This window comes from Symphalangus syndactylus, chromosome 10, assembly GCF_028878055.3.
Source record: "Symphalangus syndactylus isolate Jambi chromosome 10, NHGRI_mSymSyn1-v2.1_pri, whole genome shotgun sequence".
In the NCBI taxonomy this organism is placed as follows: domain Eukaryota; kingdom Metazoa; phylum Chordata; class Mammalia; order Primates; family Hylobatidae; genus Symphalangus; species Symphalangus syndactylus.
Window position 1 is genome coordinate 120,380,550 of NC_072432.2, and position 18,304 is coordinate 120,398,853.

General features: G+C 50.1%; 1 protein-coding gene across 25 annotated transcripts in view; it reads left to right on the forward strand.

The window, feature by feature from the left end:
• Positions 1 to 18,304, forward strand: part of PTK2B (protein tyrosine kinase 2 beta) — a 149,248-nt gene that overhangs the window by 126,416 nt on the left and 4,528 nt on the right. For 9 of the 25 annotated variants that reach the window (XM_063610819.1, XM_063610826.1, XM_063610825.1 and 6 more), the window contains 13 exons: positions 52 to 152; positions 420 to 535; positions 2,211 to 2,311; positions 2,489 to 2,578; positions 3,724 to 3,928; positions 6,321 to 6,429; positions 7,670 to 7,735; positions 14,203 to 14,349; positions 14,497 to 14,532; positions 14,913 to 14,937; positions 16,551 to 16,597; positions 17,591 to 17,728; positions 17,970 to 18,050. In XM_063610819.1, the coding sequence (XP_063466889.1) occupies positions 52 to 152; positions 420 to 535; positions 2,211 to 2,311; positions 2,489 to 2,578; positions 3,724 to 3,928; positions 6,321 to 6,429; positions 7,670 to 7,735; positions 14,203 to 14,349; positions 14,497 to 14,532; positions 14,913 to 14,937; positions 16,551 to 16,597; positions 17,591 to 17,728; positions 17,970 to 18,050 (1,262 nt within the window). Of the gene's footprint in view, positions 1 to 51; positions 153 to 419; positions 536 to 2,210; positions 2,312 to 2,488; positions 2,579 to 3,723; positions 3,929 to 6,320; positions 6,430 to 7,669; positions 7,736 to 9,256; positions 9,383 to 14,202; positions 14,350 to 14,496; positions 14,533 to 14,912; positions 14,938 to 15,392; positions 15,486 to 16,550; positions 16,598 to 17,590; positions 17,729 to 17,969; positions 18,051 to 18,304 lie in introns of all 25 variants that reach the window. The other 16 variants (XM_063610809.1, XM_063610811.1, XM_063610812.1 and 13 more) reach the window with 3 other exon arrangements.

Below are 18,304 nucleotides of genomic sequence, written 5' to 3' on the forward strand. Positions count from 1 at the left end.
GGACTTTTGAGCCACTCCACCTGTCCCTCTTGCCCCCCACCCACACTGCAGTGATCATGAAGAACCTTGACCACCCGCACATCGTGAAGCTGATCGGCATCATTGAAGAGGAGCCCACCTGGATCATCATGGAATTGTATCCCTACGGGGAGGTGAGCTAGAGGACCCTGCGATGACAACTGGGCTGCAGCATGGGAGACATTCAGAGCACAGCCCATTCCTCCCAGCTTCCTGGCTTCTGTGTTCTGCTGAAATAAGCCAGAGGCCCTGTTTGTCAAGGAAATTGCTGGAACATTTTGCCAGCTTTGGGTGTGTCTCCCGCCGTCCCCAGGGAAGGGTCAGGGGTTGCCAGCACACTGGTCCCCTGGCTCCATACTGGGACAACCAGGGGCCTTGATGGCACCTCCCCATTCCCGCAGCTGGGCCACTACCTGGAGCGGAACAAGAACTCCCTGAAGGTGCTCACCCTCGTGCTGTACTCGCTGCAGATATGCAAAGCCATGGCCTACCTGGAGAGCATCAACTGCGTGCACAGGTAGGGGTGGAGGGGGCGGCCAGCGGTATGGAAGCCAGGCCTTCACCGGATCCTCAAGGCATCTAGGTAGAAGCAGGGCTTGTGAGTGACACAGAGCAGTGTTGGAATCCCAGGATTGGCCCAGCAGCTTCGAGCACTTGAGCAGCCTCTCTGACCCTGTGTCCTCATCTTTAAAGTTGCAGGCACTGTATGTACTTCATGGGGTTGTTACGAGTAACTCTGAAGTCCGAGGTGTCTGTCTATATCTCAAGACCTTCTAGCCCCTCCCCTGTGAGTGCCAGGAAATCGCCCCCAACCTTGCTCAGAGCTTGCTCACCTCCAGCTCACTGGCTTGGTGGCACATGGCTCAGGAAGAAGGGACTGGGCTGGAGCAGGGCCAGGAAGATCCTGGGGTCCTAGCCCAGACATCACCCTGGTTGCCAACACCCCTGGGCTGCCGAGTCCAAGCCTCCCTGTGGCTGTGGAGTTGGCCCCTGCTCTACCTGGCTTTGTTCCCATTCCCTGCCATGAGAACCTGACCCCCAAGGGAGTCAGTGGTTGGGCATTACCCACCACTGACATTGGCTCTGTGTCCTTGTGCCTGATTCTATGGAAAGCCACATCAGGGGATAAAACCCTGCATTCATTCATTCATTCATCCACCAAATACTATGGAACACCTCTCAGTGCCAGGTGAGGGGACAAAGTCATGACGAAAACAAGCAAAACTCCTTTTCCTCGTGAAGCTTACTTTCTAGCATGAGGGTCAAACTGGAGACATCAATTGTTAGGACAAAGGTGGTGGGAGGATAGATTTGTTTCTTTTGTTTGTTTATTTGAAGTGGCCATGCTTTTAAGTCATCATTTCAACTATAAAAACAAACACTAGAGAGTGGAGCCTGCCTGTGAGAAGCAAGCAGGCAAACTAGTTTGGGGTTGGGAGTGATGGCAAGAACACAGGGTAAACTGAGTCAGCAGTGCATCTCCTGGGAGGAACGAGAGCTCAGCTCTGGAGTAGCCTACCTGGGCGACACCCTTTTCCACTGGTGAGCTGATGGGCAAGTTCCTTCAGCTCCCTGGGTCCGGTCTCCTCCCCTGCACCAGGGGGGTCTGAGGGTCTCTATGTCATGACTCAGGGTGTGTGAAGCTCTCGTGTGATCCTGGTATCCTAAGTGCCCCATCAGAGTTAGCTGTGCTGCCGCTGCCACTCCTGCTGTACCAAAGACCTAACCAGTCCTGTGGAAATGCAGATGAGAGAGAATACCTGTGTTCAGGGAAGTGGTTGGAGTTTATCCTTGAAGAATCACCAGGTGACAGCCTCCCTGGCATGGGGGACTGTGTAGGCAACAGCACAGAAGTGGAGTGTAGCAGATGCCAGGAATCCAAGCCAGGCTTCAAGCTGGAGATGCATGAAGGGGTGATGGGAGACAGAGCCCAACAGCAAGAGAGAAGGAGATGGCAAAGCACCTGTGCGTGTTGGGGTGCAGAGGGGCCAGCTGGGCTCCCACCTGAGCTGTGCTGTAGCAAGACCACTCGGTGGGGGCAGTGACCCACAGAAGCTGCCCGATTCTGCTCTGGAGGCTGAGTCCCTGGCCTAGACTCTTGGTCTCTTTTTCCATCTGTCTGTCCATCTCTCTGTTCCTGCTCTCATGGGGGTGGGCAGTGCCTCATCCTGGTCTTGATGCCCTTCTTCCAGGGACATTGCTGTCCGGAATATCCTGGTGGCCTCCCCTGAGTGTGTGAAGCTGGGGGACTTTGGTCTTTCCCGGTACATTGAGGATGAGGACTATTACAAAGGTGAGGGGGCTTCCCAGCCTCTGCATTGGCCTTGGAGGGGTCGCTGAAGCCAAAAATTCCAGAAGAAGGAAGTCTACAGTTGGACAGCCCAGGCTAAGGGTCTTCAGAAAGTAGGATGTATTTCCGGATAATTCTGATCTTTCTCCCCTAAAAATCAACCTCTTTGCCCACCCAAAGCCTCTGTGACTCGTCTCCCCATCAAATGGATGTCCCCAGAATCCATTAACTTCCGACGCTTCACGACAGCCAGTGATGTCTGGATGTTCGGTGAGTGCTGATTTGGGAGGGCATGAAAAATGGTTCAGATTCTCACCTCTGAACCAGGCTAAGGGGGTGGGTGCAGGGAGCAGGGGTCTGACCTCCACCCTCCATTCCCAGGGCTCTATTTTGCTGTGGCCACTGAGAAGTCTCAGAGGTGGGGAGGCCAGTAGGGGTAGGAAGGGGAGTGACCCAGGCTAAGGACTGGCCTAGGCTGTGCAGGCTCATCTTCCTGGAAGAGGCTCTTGTGACATGTGTGCTCAACCTACCAGCCCCAGAAACTAAGACGAAACTCTGTGACTTAGAGAGGTACAGGAAGGAGAGAGAGCAAAGGCAGGTGTAGAGAGACAGCCCCTTACGGAACACCTCCTGCAGACCATCTCACTTAGTGCTCCCACAGTCAACCTTGTAGAATATTATTATTACTCTCATTTTCCTGTTAAGAAAACTGAGGCAGGCCGGGCGCGGTGGCTCACACTTGTAATCCCAGCACTTTGGGAGGCCGAGGCGGGCGGATCACGAGGTCAGGAGATCGAGACCACGGTGAAACCCTGTCTCTACTAAAAATACAAAAAATTAGCCGGGCGAGGTGGCAGGCGCCTGTAGTCCCAGCTACTCGGAGAGGCTGAGGCAGGAGAATGGCGTGAACCCGGGAGGCAGAGCTTGCAGTGAGCCGAGATTGCACCACTGTACTCCAGCCTGGGTGACAGAGCGAGACTCCGTCTCAAAAAAAAAAAAAAAAAAAAAAAAAAAGAAAAGAAAACTGAGGCTCAGATGAGTCAGGAGCCTGCCCGCAATCACACAGGCACCAAGTGTTGATGCGAGGCTTCCAATTCCAGCTTTACTAAAGAGTGGCTCCCCTCCCTCCTAAGAGAAGACACTTGTGGTCCCAATGACATGCCATGACTGCCACCTCTTGATCCTGCAGCACCCTGACGGGTCCAGGGAGCAAGGCCTTAGGTCACTTACTGCAGATGTAGGTCACTTGTCCCTCGGGCAGACCACCATGGTAGGCAGGACCCCAGGGTGCTGGAGGGGGAGGAAGGACCTCAGGAGCTGATCCTGGCCAAGACTGAGTGCTAATGGCGACGGTGCTCCTGGGTGGGAGGGACTGGTCTCCCCTACCTGGGGCCTGACGCTCCCTTCCACCCCAGCCGTGTGCATGTGGGAGATCCTGAGCTTTGGGAAGCAGCCCTTCTTCTGGCTGGAGAACAAGGATGTCATCGGGGTCCTGGAGAAAGGGGACCGGCTGCCCAAGCCTGACCTCTGTCCACCGGTCCTTTATACCCTCATGACCCGCTGCTGGGACTACGACCCCAGTGACCGGCCCCGCTTCACCGAGCTGGCGTGCAGCCTCAGGTGAGCATGGAGTGTGGGCTGGGGGCCCACCAGCTGCACCAGGGAGCAAGACCAGCACACAGAGAGGTTTGCACCTCATCTCCCTAAACAACACAGGTCAGGGTCAAGGACGGGAGGCTGAAGCCAGGTTCACTGTCAGATATGAGCTCAGAGATAAGGCGGCCCTGGGGAAGCCTGACTCATCTGGGCATCTGTCAACACAGAGCACAGAGCCTTGTTCATAGGATGTGCTCAGAAAATATTTTCTAGGTTAGACTCAAAAGCCTGAGCCAGACTCTCATTGAAGTGCCTGTGCTCTTTGTGATGTTGAGGCATCCTACCTGCTTTCCTCTTGCCTTGTCTCTCGACTTTGATCTTTCCTCCCAGATAGCAAGGAAGGGAGTGATCTTTGACCTGTTATCAAGACAATGACCCAGGGGCCACCTCTCCCTTCTGAATGAGGGATAAGGGACCTGAGGGCCCATCAGTGCCCAGGAGCCATGATTCCCTAGATCTGGGGAGGTCACTGGGGAAGAAGGTCATCTGTTTCGGAGGTTCAGGGTCCTCCAGTTTTCTTGGTGGCAACCCTGCCATTAGCCCTCCTGTGGGAGATCTGACTTCTTTTGGTTTCCTCTGGGCTGGGAGTCAGTAAACATTTTCTATAAAGGGCCAAATAGTAAATATTTGGGGCTTTGCTGTTTATGCAAGTCTCTGCCAAAACTTCTAACTCTCTTAGCTCTAAAATAGCCATAGACAATACATCAATGAATGGATGTAGCTGGGCTCCAGTGAAACACCATTTTGGCTGCTGAAATTTGAATTTCAAATAATTTTCATGTGTCATAAAATATTTTTTGTCTTTTAATTTTTTTTAGTCATTGAAACAATATGAAAACCATTCTTCATTTGGGGCCATATAAAAATAGATGAAAGGCCAGATTTGCCCTCTGGGCTTTTATTTGCTGAACCCTACTTTAGGGAGTCTGGAACTTAATTGACTTGAAATATTGTGATTTTAAATATTGTAGTCAACATGTTGGCTTGTTTGGTTTTAGGGCAAGAAAACAGCCCCTGAAAACTGCCTGGTGGGGAGGCACCCCAGGGAATGCCGGCAATGCCCAGGCCAGGGGCACTGGGGGTGACCCTGCATGTTTTCTGTGGGGCAGGGCCTTCAACATCATCTGCAAAACCTCTGGCTTAAAAGGCCTCTCTGTTCCTGTCTATCCCTTCAGTGAGCCTCCCAGTTATCTGACTCCTCTGTTGGTCCCTTGTATGGGAGGTTTGAGAAGTCAAAGGGCTACAGGATAAAAGTATTTGAAAGATATGATTTGGGAAGGTAAAAGCCCTGGGGGGATGGAGCTTGGAGTCCTGATTCACTCTGATGCCTTGAGAGCCACAGAGAGCTGTGCAGGCGCCTCTCCTGGGCTGAGAGGTGTTCCCATCTGGGCTGAGAGGTGTTCCCATCAGAGGCACCGGCCAGGCCGCTACCACAAGTGGAGGTGGGAGCAGATTTCTGGTGTGATCTGGAAAACACTGAAAGACTCAGAAGACCCCAGATTGCTTCCTCAGGCCACCACCTGACACTTCCTCCTTAGAGTTCAGAAGGGATTTGATCAGTGTTTCCTAACTGTTCCAGGGAGGAAAGGCCCTTCTATGTCAAATTTTGAGTGTCTCTGTGTAACAATAGTTATATTTTAAAAATCTTTTGCTGAACAACATGTAGTAGGCTATATAATGCATTTTTATTATACATAATAAAATATATACACACTTGAAAATATAGTATTAAGCGTCACATATTCAGTAGTAGATAATACTTGCTACCCATATGAACATGTGGATTCATGGGCAGTAATAATTCCAGAGTCTTCTGGGGTCTGTGATTCCAGGTTATGAGCACTGGATTGGGTAAGAAAGGTGAGAGACGCGCACACGGCTTGCCTAGGAGTGAACCCACATGCCTCATTAGCACACACCAGGGATGCATTGGGGGATGTTTCATGAGAAATAGGAGATGTAGATTCTAGGCCAGGGCCATGAAGTTGGCTGGGACTTTGGAAATCTACATAGGGGTTTGGTGCCAATCACAAGCCCAGGAGGGCAAAAGGCCTGAGGAGTGGGGCTGCAGTCAGCCTCCTGCTGCATGTTTGAGCTGGGACTGGCTCCCAAGGATGCTGTTCCACCTTGGATCCATTCCTGTGATCCTCCCAACCTCAGTGTGGCGTCAGAGCCCCTATCCAAGCCTGTCTCAGGGGGCTGTCCGCAGGCCACTCTGCAGTGGAGATCAAAACGGAAATGGGACCTAGCAGCCTTGCCCAGGCCTCTCTGGGCTTCCATGGAGTACAAAGAGGAGCCCCAAGGAGCGTCTCACTTTGACCTTGTTTCTCTCCTTATCTGTCCTGATTCCCTGCAGTGACATTTATCAGATGGAGAAGGACATTGCCATGGAGCAAGAGAGGAATGCTCGCTACCGAACCCCCAAAATCTTGGAGCCCACAACCTTCCAGGAACCCCCACCCAAGGTAAGCCAAGCCATGGCCTCATAAGTCCTGTGAGTCAAAGCAAAGCCAGGTCCCTGTCTGATCCATGTCCCCCTTACTGCACAGGCAGGATGCCCCCTACAGCCTTCTCTCAGTCCTTCACCCGGCATCCACCATCACTGTCAGTGTGTCACATCAGTGCCCTGGCAGGTGGACTTGGAGATAGCAGCCACCTTGTGGGATAGCTGGGTCAAGAATCATTCCTCAAAAGTGTCCCCTGAGGGGCTGGGCTTCTCTTCTAGGTGTTTTCTTGGAAACAAATGAGACTCCCCCTGAGGACACATGGATGGGAAGTATCCTGGGTCTTTTAGGTCCAGTCCCTACATCTATACCCCCCATGGCCACCCTGAGCTCAGGAGCCAGGGCCCTGCTGCCATTAGATGGGTGGGTCTGAGAGGCCGTGCCTGTCTTAGTCAACTGGAGCTGCTGCAACAAAAGACCACAGACCAAGTGGCTTAAACAGCAGATGTTTATCTCTCACAGTTCTGGAGGCTGGGAAGTCCAAGATCAAGGTGTTGGTGTCTTGTGAGATCTCTCTACCTGGCTTACAGACAACCACCTTCTCACTGTGTTTTTACCTGGCAGACATAGAGTGGTCTTTCTTTCTCTTCTTACAAGGGCACTAATCCCATCATGGGCTCCATCCTCATAACCTCATCTGACCCTAATTACCTCCAAAACCTGCACTTCCTTAATGCTATCACATTGGGGGTTCAGGCTTCAACATGCAAATTGAAAAGGAGGACAAATATTCAGTCCATAACAATGTCTGATCCCATCTAAGCCCTTTTCTCACTTGTCCCTCTTGCCTGGCATGTCCCACCCCTCCCCGCAGGCCTGGCTCAGTGTTCATCTCCTCCATGCAGCTTCTGTGAATGCCCAAGCCCCTGGTGTGCTCCTACCTCTGCATGCCTGTGGCTCTGGAGCTCTGACTTGGCGGGTGCTCCCACGTATAGGGAGGCGACACATGCACCAATCATTAACCCTCCAATTAGCCATAGCCCTAGGAGGGCAGTGAGGTGGCTTCTTTGTACCTTCCACCACTCAGTAGATAATCAGTGCTCAATAAATGGATGCAAAATGAGTTTCATGACAGCTTTATCCCTCAACTTTCCTTCCTTCGGAACAAGCCTGAGGTGTCTTTGACCTGATGTTCCCCTTGGTGAGTTGTGTTCACTCAAGGAGAGGGACAGAGACTGACCCATCTGTGTTCTTTCTCCAGCCCAGCCGACCTAAGTACAGACCCCCTCCGCAAACCAACCTCCTAGCTCCGAAGCTGCAGTTCCAGGTAAAGATAGAACCAGAGGACGGGAACTTTAGGTCTACCTCTCATCCAGGTCCTGAAACTCCATTCTTGTGCCTTAGAGGAGCAGCAGTCACCCATCTGGGTGATGGAGATGGCCTAGGTTGACTCTTCTTTGGCATCCAGAACAGAATGCAGACTCAGATCACAAGAATTAAAATGCAGTTCTCCCAGGCTGTGCTCAGCTAAGACCTGCCTTAAGCCCCATCCCTCTGTCTACAGCATCTGCTGCTTTGTGTGCCTGCCTGCTACTCTCTCCCCACATGTAAGGCCTCCCTGGCATCCTTCCCAGAAGGAATCCCAGGGAGTATTTCCCAGCAAATGAAGTGGCTCCATGGGACTCCCCAAAGAGGCCCCATCCAGAACCTGGGTGGCCATTGAAGAGACAGCAGGGTTTTACCTGAGCTTTCTCCCAGCTCCATTGTCCCCAACCATGACTCTTTCCCAGGCTGTGGGTCCCTGATCCTGAACATCTCTGTTCTGTGTCTCTCTTGCCTCTAGGAGAGGGGAAGTCCAGTCTCCTCTTATTTCTTCTCTTGCATCCCCCAGCTCAGAGCCGCTGCTCAAAAACTGGTCCCCTCAACCACCAGAAATAATGTCCATTTAGTTGGTGCCCTTTATAGAAAGATGGTGTCCCATGGTCCTATATTTATTCTCAAGGAATGCCTGAGTGCCAAAACAAGACCATCTGAGGACTAATAGATATATCCTCTTCATGTGAAGAGAAAGCCTGATTCAGAAGATGGAAACATCATTCTGAAAAAAAAGAAATACACCCGTATGCAATATTTAAAACAGAGAGTTAGGTGGGGTGGCACACACCTGTAGTCCCCGCTACTAAGGAGGGCGAGATGGGAGGATTCATTGAGCTCAGGAGTTTGAGGCCAGCCTGGGCAATATAGTGAGACCCCATCTCTAAAAACAAAGAGTAATACAATAAAATTGTGATATACTTATTTTTTAATTAAAAAAAATTCAAGGCAGGCATGGTGGCATGCATCTGTAGTCCCAGCTATGTGGGAGGCTGAGGCAAGAGGATCGCTTGAGGCCAAGAGTTTAAGGCTGCAGTGAGCTGTGATCATACCACTGCATCCCAGCCTGGGCAACAGAGCAAGAGCCTGTCTGAATTTTTAAAAAACAATTCATACATATCTCTATAAATTGGTGTGTTAACCACATCAGTCAGTTTGTAATGCAACTGAAACAACTGTTTTCTGGAAAGTCCTGAAGGAAGAGCCCTGGTCTCAGTGGGTCAGTAACCAGCATGGACCCCACTGTGTGCAGAGCATCTTGGGGGAATGTTGGATGAATGAGAGGCTGCGCTGCTCCACCATCTCTCTCGGAGCAATGGAAGGCCCACGTCGTGTTCTTTATTAACTCCTGGAGAGCAAGACCCGTCCCCTGTGGTGCTCATGCATGGTTTCTTTGTGCTCGTGTTTGTAGCAGCTAATTGTCCACCTTCTCGCTTTGTCCCGTGCCTTGTGCTTCTTTGCTTTTCCTGAATAGGTTCCCGAGGGTCTGTGTGCCAGCTCTCCTACGCTCACCAGCCCTATGGAGTATCCATCTCCCGTTAACTCACTGCACACCCCACCTCTCCACCGGCACAATGTCTTCAAACGCCACAGCATGCGGGTAAGAGGGCTCTGCATGCTGGTCCCTGCCCGGACTGAGGAGGCTGCTGGAGGGAGGTGGCCAGGGACACTGGAAACCCCATGTCCTCAGCTCAGAGGGCCCTCCCTGCTCTCATGCACCAGTCAGGCACCGAGGTGGGACTCTGTGACTTCCTTCCCTTTGCAAACACATCAGGGGCTGGCGGCCACACCAGGCACTGCTCTGGAGGACACCAGCTGGACCTAACCTGCCCTTGGCCATGCTGGTGCTATGGCTAGAGATGTATAAATCTCTCCCTCTCCTGAGCCCCAGGGGTAGGGGGATCCATGGCAGCATGGAGGCTTCTAGGCAGGGCACAGCACAGCTTAGTGGTGCTGGAGAGTATCCTTCCTAACTGATGGCTTTGGGTGTGAAATCTCTCCTCAGTCAAAGGAAAGGCTCCCTTGTGGCTGCTCCCCCTTCTGCTTTTGTTCAGGCTGCTGCTGGGTGAGAAGGAGTTTAGGGCTAGTGGGAATACAGGCTCATTAACTGGCTAGAGCAGGGACCTAAGCCACCTCCCTTGTCAGCTCTTTGTCACGGGGGGTTGTTAACTGCTGGTGAAGCCCAGAGTGCTTCATGGCTGGCTTCTGATTGTCAGGTCTTGTGTGAAAAAGACACTTTTGCTTATAACCAGATGCCCACTGGTCACCAACCATCTTCTTCCATACAAATGGCCCCTAGTGGTCAGTTGCCATGAACACTTGATCTGTTTTACTAAACCAACTAAAACACTTGTTTTAGTTCTAACTCTGCATGCATGCGTAATATTTTAGGCTCACTAAACAAGACTAAAATTTTTTTTGAAAACCATTAGATGTTTATCATAATATATTTGGAAGATGTAGGTAAGTATGCTGATATTACTTTCATGCCATTATGCTTAATTTAGTAGAATTTTGAAATGACTGTGATAACTTAGAATTCCAGGCACTAAGATTTTTCGTGAAATCAATTTTCCTCTGACCTACCTCGTTTTTCTCTTTTATATTAATTTAACCAATTTCTGTCTTTGCATGTGCTTAACAATAATAAAACTACATTTTTAAGCATGTGCTATAATTTAGGCTGTGTTCGGTTCCTCCACCCTCCTGCCTCTGACTCTCTATTCATAATTGATTGTTTTAGTAAGTTTTGCTTTAAATTGTGTTATTTTAGAAAGAAGCTATTTTGCACATTTGAGGGGTAGCATTGCCTTCATCCAATTCCTGCTTCTCCACAAGGACCTTGTTCAGTTCCATAAAGAGATTGTGCAGTAGGAAAAAAGACCTTTTGTATCAGGGCTTTAGAAGTAATTGCTGTAAGGAAAATCTGCCTAAAAGAACATAATGAGCATGTCTTTAAATAAACAAACCCAAAAAAGTTAAAAATATAAGCTCCATTTTATGACACAGATCAGAAACACTGAGAAAGTCTCCTCCAGGTAGAATGCTGAGAAGGTATAATAGGCTCCTCACAAAACATTTGGAAGCATTTAACAAACATTCAGAGGTGGTGTTCCCAGAAAAACAGTTTTTCTACTGAGTGGCTCTATAGCCTGACTCATCAGGGAGTCTGTGGGATGCCATACCAGCATTGGGATGGCAGCAATCTCTCTCTTGAAGACCTCACAATTGAGCTTTAAAAATAATACAATTCAAGGCCAGGCATGGTGGCTCACGCCTGTAATCCCAGCATTTTGGGAGGCCGAGGTGGGTGGATCACTTGACGTCAGGAGTCTGAGACCAGCCTGGCCATCATGGCAAAACCCTGTCTCTACTAAAAATACAAAAGATTAGTCAGTGTGGTAGTGTGCACCTGTAATCCCAGCTTCTCAGGAGGCTGAGGCAGGAGATCACTTGAACCTGGGAGGCAGAGGTTGCAGTGAGCCGAGATCACGCCACTGCACTCCAACCTGGGCAACAGAGCAAAACTCTGTCTCAAAAATAAATAAAAATAAATAAAATAAAAACAATACAATTCAAAACATTAGGGCTTGCTGTGATTACTGGACGCTGTCCTCGGTGCTGAAGGGGGGAGGCTCTGCTTTCAAAGCACTTACAGTAGACCTGAAGGATCAGACCAGGTGCACACTTACCTGTAATGCAAGCCAGAAGGTCGTGGTTACCACAAAGTGAGAGTTCAGAGAGGAGGATAACCCTTTCCAGCTTCTATTTAAAAGCTTGGCCTTGAAAGATGGGAAAGATGTGGACAGGAGGAAACAGATTCAGGGAATGGAAGAGGCAGAGGCTTCAGTAGGAGCCAAGACTGAGTGGTGGGAAACCACAGGACAAGTGCAAGAACTGTTGGACTACAGCAGGAAGGGTACTTGTGGATGTGGAAATAAAGCCAACAGATGGGTCATAGCCAGATTGTGGAAGATGTCACAACTTACAAGAATCATTTTAAAACACCATGAGTACCCAATTCCTTTTAAGAATAGAATGTAATTAGCAATGTAAGTATCCATTACCTAATAAGAATATTGGAGGCGCATTTCAGCAAAACCAACCTCAAAGAGATTCCATTTTTTTGAGTGTTCATTTTTCTCCTTGAGTTTTATTATGAAATTGGAAGCCATCAGGGTGTGTCCTAATCTGTGTTTCTTAAAAAAGGTGGTACGATCAGGCCTGGGGCATGCTAGGCATTTTAGTGGTGGAATCTTCTGTCAACACTTATAAACTTACAAATACTTACAAATACTTGTAGAATTTTCTTGATTCTAGTAGCTCATCCCACTGGTACTTACCATACTCTTCCTTAACCCATACATTTTTCTCATATCCAGAAATCCCAACTCTATATTTAGAACTTTAGACACTTAGCTCCTGTTTGTCACTACTTGTCAACAGCCTGGGGCAGCCATGCCGTCGTGTCTGCAGGTGTTGACATTTAAGTGGGGATTTTTATGGCCTTAAAATGTCCTCATTTTTGAGTATCAGTCTCTGATCAACAAAACCTATTTTATTTTTATCAATTCCATGATTATAAAGTACTCTTACATGCTGGAATTTGCTTTCCTAAAATGAGGTCTAGCTCAGTGGTTCTCAGCTAAGTTATTTTCCCTCTGAGAGGACATTTGACAATGTCTGGCGGCATTTTTGTTACAAATGGGGAGGTGCTATAGGCATATATTGTGGGGAGGCCAGAGATGCTGCTAAGCATCCTACAATGCACAGGAAATTGCCCTGGAAATAAGGACTTGTCTGGCTCCAAATGTCAATAGTGCTGAGGTTGAGGAGCCCTGGTCTAACTAGTATTTACTTAACCCCATGAGAATAAGAACATCATATAGTTTAAAATCACTGTCCTCCCAGCACCCAGCCCTGCCACATAGTAGTTGCTTAATAAATAATTGTTGAACAGATTAATGACTAAAGAATATTTCAGCAAGAAACCTAACTTGTGGGGAAACGTGTGATTAGAAATTGAGGTTAGTAATTGAAGCTCAGTGTGCACTAAGTAAAACATCCCAATATAACCACTTTTAAACCATATTGTAATATTCAAGTGTGTTTTGTAGGGCTTAGTGAGGAAACTCTTTTAAGAGGCTTGGTAGGAATTATTGCTTGCTAAATGTAGATAGAGATAATTGTTAGCATATTCTGCAAGTGACTTGTATGCAAATGGCCACTTCAAAGCAAGGAACTGAGGGACCTGCCAGCTTAGATGTCACAGAAGAATCCTGCCCTAGCAAAGGCAACTCCTGGGCTTTGTGCAATCAAGAGGATACCAATAATATTCCTCCTCCATCTGTCCAGGAGGCCAGGGTCCCAATGTGCAGCACAACAAGAGCAAAATAGTTTAGAGGCGCTGAGCAGATATTTATACAAACGAACCATGGGGGAAGATTGAAGGAAAATAGGAAGACATGCAATACTTTCTGTTTAGGAACTAGCAGCTAAAATTATGAATAGGTCCAAAGCCCCAGAGGTAAGTTAAAGCAAGAGTTAGATTGCTAGATCTAGGGAGAGGAAGCATTTATCTTCTCTCTATCAAGCTATATTTCTTTGAATTTTTTCATTTTATCTATTAGTTCGTGAATTTCTTCTAATCATTGGTTAAATAACTCAAGCTATGATTGCATTTGTCTTATCTCTATAGAGCTGTATTTCATGAAATTTTGTTCCTTATTTTATCTCTTAGCTCATGCATTTCTCCTAACATTTAGTTAAATAACCCAAGCTATTATCTTAATAAAGAGTATGTCTTAATAGGAAGGCATGATTGGTGGGTGCATGCTGTTGCTTATTCTCTCAGTCTCTGCTCATTCATGGACACACGTGGGACTGCACACTGTGAGGCTAGAGGCAGCACCCCTGTCTCTCAAAGCTTCCAGACCTGCCACCTTGGTCCTTAGGTGGAGATAGCATCAGAAGGGTGTGATGCTCTCCAACTAAGCAAAGCCAGCCCCTTGGAAACCCTTTGGATGCTTTTAGTAGATATTAAAATAGATTTTAATAGACTTTAATAGATTTTCTTTTTAAAATATATTAAATGACAACAGCCATCACAAACACTGAGATAATAGTAGGGCAGTCACTTGATAAAATATCATGAGCAGATCGTGTAATCATTTGAATACAGCGCACGTTGACCAATGGGTTCTCGGGTTGGGTATCACATTGCAACGCAGATGCATGCTCGGGGCTGATACCCAGTAACTGTCTGCACATATAGCTCTAGGTTTAAGAGCAAACTTATGAGAAAAAAGCAGCTGGCCAGGCCAAGGCTTGCAGCTGCCATGAGGTTCTTCAGAGGACTGTCCTTCCCTGAGTCTGAGAGCAGGGCTCATTGCATCCTCTCCCTTCTCTCCGTCCTCCCAGGAGGAGGACTTCATCCGACCCAGCAGCCGAGAAGAGGCCCAGCAGCTGTGGGAGGCTGAAAAGGTCAAAATGCGGCAAATCCTGGACAAACAGCAGAAGCAGATGGTGGAGGACTACCAGTGGCTCAGGCAGGAGGAGAAGTCCCTGGTGAGCACCCCAGGAAGGATGTCGGTGCTCTGCACCCATCTGTGTCCTATTCTACCTCCCCAGGTGGCTGGGGCAAGGATCCTCTGCATTCTTAGTGCTTTCAGCTCCAGAATTCTAAGTCCTTCGCTCTTGTTTCTTCCTCTGCAGGACCCCATGGTTTATATGAATGATAAGTCCCCATTGGTGAGTCACCAGGAAGCCTGGCAAGGCCTCGCCCACCATAGGACCCACCCCCTTGCGCCTACCCCCAGGCCTGCCCAGCTCCTCCTCAGTGGCTTTCCACGTTGGGAGGGTGTCTTTTCCCTTTCTGCCAACCCCTACATGGCCCTTTTCCTGAACTCTCCTGTGATTGCGCCCTTAGCGCTGTCTGTGGCCCTCCCCAGGGCCCCTTGGCCTCCCAGAAAGGTCACTTTGGGTCACAAGCTGCTCCCAGAAGCACCCCTGACCCCATGGCTGTAATCTCTAAACACACAGTGGAGGGACTGGGGAATAGGTAACGGGGGAGGGGGTTGTCTCCAGAGCCACATGAGTGACGTTCCTGTTCTCTTTCCTCCTTCCTCCAGACGCCAGAGAAGGAGGTCGGCTACAGTGAGTGTTCCCGCCCTTCTTCGGGGGGTTTCCTCTTGGCACCTTGTGCAGAGCCACCATCCTTGCCCACCGCCCAGGGCAGGGAGCAGCAGAGTCTGTCTGCATTCCCTGCAGCATCGGCCACGATTTATTTCAGAGCATGTGGGGCAGGCCAGCTTCCCCTCTGTTCCCTCCACCCCATTCCTCTCCCTGCCCAGTGCCCTGCCCATCTCTCTTTCAGCGGCCACATCCTCAGGCCCCTTCTCAGATCATCCCCTTCCTGCATTAGTTTGGGGGAGTTGGGAATTCTCTCTTCCTTATTTCCTGCTCTGTCGGAGGCTCCTGTGGGGAAAGTTAAGCAGTGCCACCTGCCTCTCCCAGTTCAGATTCATCTTCTGTAGGCCTGAGGGACAGAGGGGAGAAAGTGGGAGGGGCAGCTGAGCTCTCAGGCTCTCTCCAGATGACCCTGTTTTCAGGCAGGGAGGGAAGAGCCAGCAGTAAGCCCCGGGCCCGGAGGGGTGGCACCGAGGAGGATGATGATGACAGCAGCCACAGAGAACTGGACACAAGTCAGGCATGGGCCTGGGACCATTTATTATCTTCTGAGGCACAGGGTGGTTAGGTAACTTGTCCAAAGTCACACAGCTAATAATTGGCAAAGCTCAGATTTGAACCCAAGCCTTCTGACTTTAGGGTCCCTTCTGAGCTCACCCTCTTATCTTACAAATGAAAATTAAGGCTCTGGGAGTGTGAGCTGCCTGGGGTGGTCACAGAGCTCTTTGGTGGCAGAGGTGAGAATAGAAGGCCAGGTGTGATGGCTCACACCTGTAATCCTAGCACTCTGGGAGGCTGAGGTGGGAGGATCACTTGAGCCCGGGAGTTTGAGACTGGCTTGGGCAACATAGCAAAACCCTATCTCTACAAAAGATTAAGAAAATTAGGCATGATAATGCATGCCTGCGAGCCCAGCTGCTCAGGAGGCTGAGGCAGGAGGATTGCCTGAGCCTAGAAGGTTGAGGCTACAGTAAGCTGTGATCACGCCACTGTGCTCCAGCCTCGGTGACAGAGCAAGCCCTGTCTCAAAAAAAAAAAAAAATAGAACAAAGTGTGCTGAGTGGACTTGTGTGTGTCTTTGCTCTTCAAAGTAGGAGTGAATAGCGTGTTTCTGCTGCAATTTTGCTTCCTTCAGCCCCAAACACTCCGGGAAAACCATTAGAGAATTCACACAAATTTACCCCATGAGCTGCTGTCTCCCCAGGGTGGGGGCACCACAGATACCTGCTGGCTTCAGAGAGAGAGGTTTCTTCCTTTCAGATCACCCAGTACTGTTCCTCAGGCCTGGTGTCCATCAGGCAGGAAGCCCAAGCCAGAGCCGAGGCACCACTACAATCCCCCCATCTTGCTGGGACTTTGCCTTTTTCTTCATATGAAGGGGACAACAGTGCTGTCCCTGACTACAGCAAAACCGGGGAGACCAGGAGATTCTTTCCCCTGCCCGCTTCCTGGATTCAGAGTTAATTTCCCTGGAGTCTCCTGGTGGTAGAGGGGAGGAGGCTCATTTGATGTCAGCAGGTACAAAGGGAAGGGTTGGAGTGCTGAGAACTGCCCCCCACTCGCTGTTCTTTTTATTGCAGTGGAGTTCACGGGGCCCCCGCAGAAGCCCCCGAGGCTGGGAGCACAGGTATGTGTTGGCTCTGCTGAAACTGATAAATGAGAGTGAGAGTTGCACAAGACTGAAGACCATGGTCTATGAAAGCTTCACAGTTCTCAGATAGAATCCAGTTCAGTGTCCTCATGATACAGATGAAGCCCGGGGTTAGGGGGTGGGTGGCGGGGTGCCTTGCCTAAGGCCACACAGCTAATTCATGAAAAAGCAAGAGGAAGAACCAATCTCCCACCCTCCATCCCCCTCCCAGACTTGGAGTAGAGCTCCCTGGTCCAGCTTCAGGGAAAGGGGTGTGGGCTCCTTCCCTCTTCTGAGCCTCCTCGCTTGGTTTCCAGCACCCATTGTCCTTACAGCCATCTGGGGTGGTGCTGGCTTTCTTTCCTCTGGAACAGTGGTTCTCAGCCTTGGCTGTCCATTAAAATCACCCAAGGAGCTTTGAAACTCTCTGCACAGGCCAGGTGCAGTTGCTCACACCTGTAATCCTGGCACTCTGGGAGGCCATAGCAGGAGGATCGCTTGAGCCCAGGAATTCAAGACCAGCCTGGGCAATATAGCAAGAATCCGTCTTTACTAAAATTTTTTTTAAAAGATTAGCTGGACTTGGTGGCATGCCTGCTACCCAGGAGACTGAGGCAGGAGGATTGCTTGAGCCCAGGAGGTCAAGGCATCAGTGAGCTATGACCGTGCTATTATACTCCAGCCTGGGCAACAGAGTGAGACCCTGTCTCTTCAAAGAAAAAAAGCCTGCCTGCACCCTATGTCCAGGTGGTGGTTCTATTAGTCTGTTGTGAGGCTACCACTAGTATTCTGTTAAGGCTCCCTGGCTGGAAACTGCCCCAGAAGTGGACAGGGGCAATGCACCCCGGGACAGGGCACGATTATTCTAAAGAAGAGTCCTTTCAAATCGGGCTCGTGGTGGAGTTGGCCGCAGTAGTGCCTGCCCAGGAGAGAATCTTGCGGTGCCCCTGGCTCTCCCCCACTCACTGGCCACCTGCGTCTTCCCCTCAGTCCATCCAGCCCACAGCTAACCTGGACCGGACCGATGACCTGGTGTACCTCAATGTCATGGAGCTGGTGCGGGCCGTGCTGGAGCTTAAGAATGAGCTCTGTCAGCTGCCCCCCGAGGGCTACGTGGTGGTGGTGAAGGTGAGAGCAGGGCTGCGTTGGGGAGGTGGAGGCAGCTCAACTCTGCCCTGGAAGGAAGGGGAACTGCGCTTCCTATTGACTGGTGCAGCAGATCCTCTTAGAGCAAGCTGGGCCAGGGGAATTGAGTCCTAGGCCGCTCACAGGGGGGGCAAGCACTACCCCAGGAAAGCTCTCCCCAGGGGAAACCTGGCTCTCTCCAATAGCCAGGAGTGGTGGCCATCCTGCCCCTTTCTCTCCCCAGAATGTGGGGCTGACCCTGCGGAAGCTCATCGGAAGCGTGGACGATCTCCTGCCTTCCTTGCCGTCATCTTCACGGACAGAGGTGGGCGTCCCATCCCAGACAGTGCCATAAGCTGTCGCTTTGCTCCTTTACCCCCACCTGTTCCTGCTTATGCTTCCATCAGAGGCTCATGAGGGCTGCCTGGGCAACCTCATGTCTGTCCACTGAGTGCCCACCAGCTGGGTTCTATGTGGCTTATCTCATCAGCTACCACCAGAGGGCTGAGAGGGCACCCAGGGACCTGGCCAGAGGCTAGCCAGGATTTCCTAGTTCAGGTCTCCAGATGATGGCAGTGA